The sequence below is a fragment of the Hippocampus comes genome, unplaced genomic scaffold (genome assembly GCF_001891065.2).
Source record: "Hippocampus comes isolate QL1 unplaced genomic scaffold, H_comes_QL1_v1.1 scaffold301, whole genome shotgun sequence".
Lineage (NCBI taxonomy): Eukaryota > Metazoa > Chordata > Actinopteri > Syngnathiformes > Syngnathidae > Hippocampus > Hippocampus comes.
Window position 1 is genome coordinate 188931 of NW_017805928.1, and position 6403 is coordinate 195333.

Here is a 6403-nt window from a genome sequence, read left to right on the forward strand (position 1 = left end):
CGCCGCCGAGCCTCCCCGGCACCCCGAGCTGCTGGTGACGGTGGTGACGACGCGGCGGCGCGAGTCTCTCCCTTACCACTACCTCCTGCAGGTGATGCGCGAGCTGAGCGCTCTCCTGGGCGGCTGCGGGGAGCGGCCCTGCGCCCAGGTGCGTCGTCGTCGCCGCCGCGCGAATACGCCGCGCGCAGTTCGTCCAGCCCGACGTGTCCTCTAAGCCCGCCGAATGTCCCCCGCGGCAGGTGGTGCTGTGCGACGTGGCGAGCGGCCCCGACGTCAACGAGGACGCCAGACTGCTGGAGCGGCACTTCCGCGTGCTGCGCCGGCCGGACGACCGAGGGCGGCGGCGGCGGGCCGTCAACTCGTTTGAGCGCGAGAAGCAGGACTACGTGTTCTGCCTGCGCCAGGCCTTCCAGCTGGCCCGGCCCCGCAACGTGGTGGTCCTGGAGGACGACGCCATGCCGCTGCCGGACTTCTTCCGGGTGCTGAGGGAGCTGCTGAGCCGGCGCTTCGCCGCCCGCTCGCTCTACGTCAAGCTCTACCACCCCGAGCGGCTGCAGCGCTACTGGAACCCGGAACCCTACCGGCTCCTGGAGTGGGCGGGCCTGGGCCTGCTGGGCGCCAGCCTGCTGCTGGGGCTGCTGGCCGTCTGGAACCCGTGCGCGCTGCCCCTGCGCGCGTCCGCCGGCCACCTGGCGCTGCTGGCCGTGTACGTGATGGCGGCGGCCGAGCTGCTGGGCCGCCACTACCTGCTGGAGGCGCGCCGGCTCTCGCCGCAGCTCTACGCCGTGTCGCCCGCCACCGAGTGCTGCACGCCCGCCATGCTGTACCCGGGCAACGCCTCCCTGCGGGTGGCCGACTACCTGGACCGGGCCTTCTGCTTCGACGGCCACGCCAAGGACACGGCCCTCTACCGGGCCGTCCGCGCCGCGCCCGGAGAGCGCTCGCACAGCGTGGAGCCCAACCTGGTGGCGCACATCGGCGCCTTCTCCTCCGTCAGGCCCAACCCGGCCGAGCCCAAGTTGCTCTGAGCTCGGGCGGGGCCAAGAGCGGCCCAATAAAAGTTGGCTCCGCTTTGCTCGACCGTTTTTTTGTCCTTTGCGGCGCGTCCGCTCGAGGTCCGCGGCGGCGGCGGCGTGCCTGGACTCCGCCCCTCAGCCGAAGGCACTTTGCGCGTCATCTCCTGCGCGCAAAAAGGCGGCGGCTAACGGGTCGCACGCCGGAAGAGGCGCCGTCGGAGCCGGAGGAGGGGAAATGCGGCGAGCGCCGTACAGCGCGGGAAGGAAATGGCACCGCCCACATTTCAAAACGCGATTTTTATTCCACCTCAGGTTGAATATTCGCAAAGAATACAGACGAGCGATTGGCTTCTCGTTGCCGGAGACGGCGGCTAACGGGTCGCACGCCGGAAAAGGCGCCGTCGGAGCCAGAGGAGGGGAAATGCGGCGAGCGCCGTACAGCGCGGGAAGGAAACGGCACTGTTGCCGGCGGCTAACGGGTCGCACGCCGGAAAAGGCGCCGTCGGAGCCAGAGGAGGGGAAATGCGGCGAGCGCCGTACAGCGCGGGAAGGAAATGGCACCGCCCACATTTCAAAACGCGATTTTTATTCCACCTCAGGTTGAATATTCGCAAAGAATACAGACGAGCGATTGGCTTCTCGTTGCCGGAGACGGCGCAATCTTCGACGTAGCGCGGCCGCAAAAAATAATTCCAAAAGAAAAAAGCCGCTCAAGTCATGTGCGGCGGACGTTCTTTCTGGCCTTCTTCTTGCCGGTTTTCTTCTTGGCTTTTTGATGGGGGTGGGCCATCTCGCCTTTGTACGTGTCGTCTGGGCGACGGCGGCGCCGCTGCGGCGGCGGCGGGGCGCGCCTCGCCTCCTTCTCGGCGGACCTTCTCACCCGGATGGCTCGGCCCTCCACCTTGCTGCCGTCCAGCTTCAGCGCCAGCTGCACTGAGTCGCAACTCTTTGACGGCGGAGGACACGGGCGGGCGGGTGAGTCGCCGTCCGTGCGTGGCTCGCGGCGGGTGCGAGCGGCGCGCTTACCTCAAAGAGGACGTAACCGAATCCTTTGCCCAGTCCCGTGTTGTGGTCGCGCACCAGTCGGACGGCTTCCACGACGCCGCATTGCTCAAAGTGGCGCCGCAACGCCAACTCTTTCAGCTCTGGACGGGAAGCGCAGCGACGGCACGTTACCACGGCAACGGGGCAGCCCCGCCCGCCGACGGGCGCCGAGACTCACCGAAGTTGAGGTTCCCCACGAAGATCGAACGCTTGTGGTCGTGCTGCGGACGCAAAGGCCGACCGTCAGCGACCGGGCTTGGACAAACGCTACGCGTACACGGGGACTGGGGGGGAAGCCGACTCACGCTTTCGGCCGCCTTGGAGCTCACGCGGTCCACGCGGATGATGAAATCTTTCTCGATCTCCGCGCCGTTCCTGCGTGGGGACAAAATGGCCGAGGGGGAGGAGTCACAACTGCGACGGCGGCGATGAGGCGGCGGCGGCGGCGGCGGCACCGGCGGGCGACCACCAGAGCGCTTTGGCCACCCCTTGCGGCTCCTTGAAGACCACGTAGGCGTTGATGCTGCGCGCAGAGGGGTGAGCTTGGCGCCTGTCGACACAAGACGCGATGACGCTCAATGGGGGGCGGGGCAAGGGGGGGGGGCGTAGACGCGGAACGTGTGTGCGCGCGCGCCACACTCACTTGATGGCGGCGACTCTGCGCGACACGGCCGGGTCCTCCCGCACCTGCGGCGACCGGAAACAGTGGCGGTCATGTGACTTCAGCCCGGCTCCTCCCACTTTTGTTTACGATCGCGTTTTTGTTACCAGGGAGCGGAAGCGGATGGACTCGACGGCGCCGTCGGCCCGGAACATGCTCAGCAGCGTCTGCGGCGCGACAGACAACGCACAAACGCCGGGTGAACGCGCGCGCGACGCAGCCGAGGTCAAAGGTTGCGCCGCCGAACCTTCTTGTCGCAGCCGACGGGCAGGTTGCCCACGAAGACCGTCCTGCGGTTCTTGCTTTGCTCTTCCTGCTTGTCCCGCCGCCGCCGCTGCCGGGTTGAATCCCCCGCGCGGACTGCGCGGTCCCCACCCGTTTACCTCTCAACGGTTTCACGCCCTGTTGAACTCTCTCTTCAAAGTTCTTTTCAACTTTCCCTTAAGGTACTTGTCCGCTATCGGTCTCGTGCCGGTATTTAGCCTTAGATGGAGTTTACCACCCGCTTTGGGCTGCATTCCCAAACGCGCTCGGCCGCCGGCGCCGCCCGCTCGGCCTCGTCGGCGTTCTGCAGGCCGAGCTCCCTGCGTGACAACAGAACGCAATTTAAATCCCTTCCCCCTTCTCGAAATCGGGACCGGATCGGTCAACGAGTTCGACATTTTGACGGGATCCCGTCAAATTCAGCCTCGCGCGAAGCTACGCTAGCACTTCGCATCCCGAGCTCGACTCGTTTTTTTGACCGGCGATGAGGGCAGTTCCGCTCGACCTGTTGTCCAGCTTCTGCTCGGCTTCGGTTTTCACTTTTGGGATTTTCTTCCCTCCTTTGGGCTTTCGGCCGGCTTGGCCTTTGACCTCGGGGGCTTCCGGTTGCTCGCTGAGCTGCGGAAGCTGGTGGCAACAAGCACATCCAAATGTCATGCGGAGAGATTTGATATTTTCAACGCCAATGGAAAAAGGAAGAAAAAGAGAAGGGGGGGGGGAATAAACACAGTGGCGGGGTTGAGATTTGCGATTGGGCGGGACTCACCTGCGGCGCGGCCCGAAAGAGGACGCCCGCCGCCGGCGCGGCGCCGCCACCGCCGCCGAAGAGAGCCGCAAGCGAGCCGGAAGCAGTCGCCGCCGCCGCCGCGCGGTTCTTCTGGAGCAAACTTGCCGACACTTCGCCCACTCGGTAGTCGGAGGACGCGTCCGCGCTGAGCACAACGCCGACAAGGTCAAAGGTGACATCTCACGCGTATGTCACAAAACGACAATGCGAACATCGTCTAACCATAACATCGGTGACGTCGAGTCGAGAACGAACCTCTGAGCATCTTTCTTCTTCATGGTTTTACTCGGCAAAGCAAACGGCGACGCCGCCGACCTTTATTTCTTGTCGAACTGCAAAAAAACAAAACAAAACCAAAAAAAAAAAACCAACAACAACAACCTAGCAATTTTTGCTCTTCCCGGGCGACGCGTGCGCTCGGCCGGTTGACTGCGGTCCGTGCGCTAAACATGTCCGGAAGGAAACAAAAAAAAAAATTCCACCTTCGAACGTCGACGTTTCATCCGAAGCTTAATATCCCCGACGCAAAAAGTAAACCGTTCATTGAGGGGAAACAAACATACGAAATGAGTGAAAATACAAGTTTCGTATTTTCAGCGCCAAATATTTTACAACAGGAAATGAGTGGGAAAACCGCAGTGCGTCACGTAAAAGAGTCCCTCCGGAAGTGAGCGAAGGGAGAGCGCTCGCTATGTTTCATTTTGCTAGTTAGCCTCTCGGGCGTCCGAAGGGTGCCGTCATCAAAGCGCCCGCTTTTTTTTTTTATTGCTTGGCGTTCGACGAACCGTCGCCCCGGGCGACTTGTGGTTTAGAAGGCGGGGGATGGCGGCGGAGCAGACGGACGCCCTGGGCCGGCGGGTGTCGTGCGGGGAGCATCGGGCCACGGTCCGCTTCGTGGGCGGCGTGCCGCCCACTGCAGGTAGTACGCGAGGCGTCGGACGGGCGGACCGCGGTTGCCGGCCAGTGTCGGGACCTAAGCGGGTCAACCCCCTAAAGCGTTTCACGCCAACTGCGGAAGTGGCCACGAGTAGCCCCCCCATACACACACACACACACACACGCGCGCGCGCAGCGTTGTATACTCTGCCCTGCCACAGGCGGGCGTGTCCGGGCGTCCCTTGACAAACGACGCCGTGTGCCGCTCAGGGGTGTGGCTGGGCGTGGAGTGGGACGAGCCCGCGCGAGGGAAACACGATGGGTGCCACGAAGGCGTGCGCTACTTCACCTGCAGGTAATGGTCCTCCCGCCCGCTCGCCCGCCCGCCCGCCGCCGCCGGCTGACTCGCCCCCGCCGGCCACCTCCCTCGCCAGGCACCCGACGGGAGGCTCCTTCGTGCGTCCGTCCAAGGTGAGCTTCGGCGTCGACTTCCTGTCGGCGGTGCGGCGCGAGTACGCGTCGGAGGGGGACGCGGCCGACGCCGAGATCAGCATCTCGGGCAGGACGCTGGAGTGGGCGCGCGTGCCCGAGCGCAGGTGAGCTGCGCGGGCGGGGGCGGGGTCCACCTGCCGGCGACCGACGACGCCCACGGCCTCGTTGCCGCTCGTGTGTGTGCGTGTTTGCAGTTTGGAGAGCCTCCCCAGCATCCTCCTCCAAAACTGCCAAGTGAACGGGCCGGGGGAAGACGGGCAGATCCTCAGAACCACGCCCAGTATCTTTTGAGCGTGTTTGTCGGCGGCGGCGGCGTGCGTGCGCTCTTCGGCGTTTGTCGTTCCTGAGCATTTTTGCCCAGACGTGCGCTGGTTGGACCTGAGCGGCTCTCTGCTGCGCCGCTGGGAGGACGTGGCCGCCATCGCCGGGCAGTTGCCGCGTCTGGAGGCGCTTCAGCTCAGGTCTGGGGAGTCGGCGGCGGCCGGCCGGGCCGGCGGGCCGTCGCGCTCGCGCCTGAACTCTGACCTCTTGCCGCAGCTTCAACCGGCTCGCTTTGCCCTCGGATCCCGAGGCCCACCGCCGGGCCTTCCGCAACCTCAAAGTTCTGACCCTCATCGGCTGCGAGCTCACGTGGACGCAGGTAGGAGAGCGGCACGGCGCGATGGGCGCCGGGTCGGCCGCCGCGACCGCTCTCGTCCGTTTCAGATCCTGCGCTGCGCCCCCATGTGGCCGATGCTGGAGGAGCTCACGGTGGAGGACAACGACATCGAGCGGCTGCGCAGGTGCGGCCCGGCGGCGCGCCGACCGGACGGCCACGCCCTCCACCCCAGGAGGGCGTGGCCGAGCTAAGCGCATGCATGCGTGTGCGTTTCAGCCCCGAGGGTGTCCTGCGGGAACTGAGGTGTCTCAACGTGTCCAAAAACCGCCTGGACCAGGACAGCCTGCTCAGCCTCGCCGCTCTGCCGAGGTCAGCCGCCGCCGCCGCTCTTCTTTCCGCAACTTCTGCTCCCTTCGACGTTGTCGTCGTTGCAGACTGGAGCAGTTGATCATGAGCGACACGGGGTTCTCCGCCGTTCACTTCCCCGACGCCGCGCCAGGTATTCGCCGCCGCCGCCGCCGCCTCGTCCGTCACGCGTCGCTGACGTGCGCGTTCCCCGGCGGCAGGTGCGCAGACGTCCATGTTTGCCTCGCTGGAGAAGCTCAACCTGAACCGGAACCAGATCTCTGAGGTCAGAACCACCCCCCCGCCCGACCGCTCGTCTA

At 65.2% G+C, this 6403-nt stretch overlaps 3 protein-coding genes across 5 annotated transcripts in view; 2 read left to right on the plus strand and 1 right to left on the minus strand.

Moving 5' to 3' along the window:
- The window catches only part of pgap4 (post-GPI attachment to proteins GalNAc transferase 4), a 2530-nt gene extending 1498 nt beyond the window's left edge, over positions 1-1032 (plus strand). For 2 of the 3 annotated variants that reach the window (XM_019889676.1, XM_019889674.1), the window contains exons 3-4: positions 1-148; positions 240-1032. The exon at positions 1-148 is cut by the window's left edge and continues 3 nt beyond it. In XM_019889676.1, coding sequence (XP_019745235.1) covers positions 1-148; positions 240-1028 — 937 coding nt within the window. In that variant the 3' untranslated portion in view covers positions 1029-1032. The remainder of the gene's footprint in view (positions 149-239) is intronic. The other variant, XM_019889677.1, reaches the window with a different exon arrangement.
- A 549-nt stretch (positions 1033-1581) lies between these two features.
- On the minus strand, positions 1582-3055 carry rbm34 (RNA binding motif protein 34). The gene is made up of 8 exons (XM_019889682.1): positions 2969-3055; positions 2829-2888; positions 2704-2747; positions 2527-2610; positions 2366-2435; positions 2239-2281; positions 2043-2161; positions 1582-1962 (listed from the first exon to the last, which is right to left on the minus strand). The coding sequence occupies exons 2-8, from the start codon at positions 2874-2876 to the stop codon at positions 1732-1734; spliced, it is 639 nt and encodes a 212-aa protein (XP_019745241.1). The 5' UTR covers positions 2877-2888; positions 2969-3055; the 3' UTR covers positions 1582-1731.
- A 1524-nt stretch (positions 3056-4579) lies between these two features.
- The window catches only part of tbce (tubulin folding cofactor E), a 4624-nt gene continuing 2800 nt past the window's right edge, over positions 4580-6403 (plus strand). The window contains exons 1-10 of the mRNA XM_019889673.1: positions 4580-4691; positions 4919-5003; positions 5083-5244; positions 5335-5420; positions 5502-5601; positions 5678-5780; positions 5846-5922; positions 6015-6107; positions 6173-6237; positions 6305-6369. Of these exons, the coding sequence (XP_019745232.1) occupies positions 4595-4691; positions 4919-5003; positions 5083-5244; positions 5335-5420; positions 5502-5601; positions 5678-5780; positions 5846-5922; positions 6015-6107; positions 6173-6237; positions 6305-6369 (933 nt within the window). The 5' untranslated portion in view covers positions 4580-4594. The remainder of the gene's footprint in view (positions 4692-4918; positions 5004-5082; positions 5245-5334; positions 5421-5501; positions 5602-5677; positions 5781-5845; positions 5923-6014; positions 6108-6172; positions 6238-6304; positions 6370-6403) is intronic.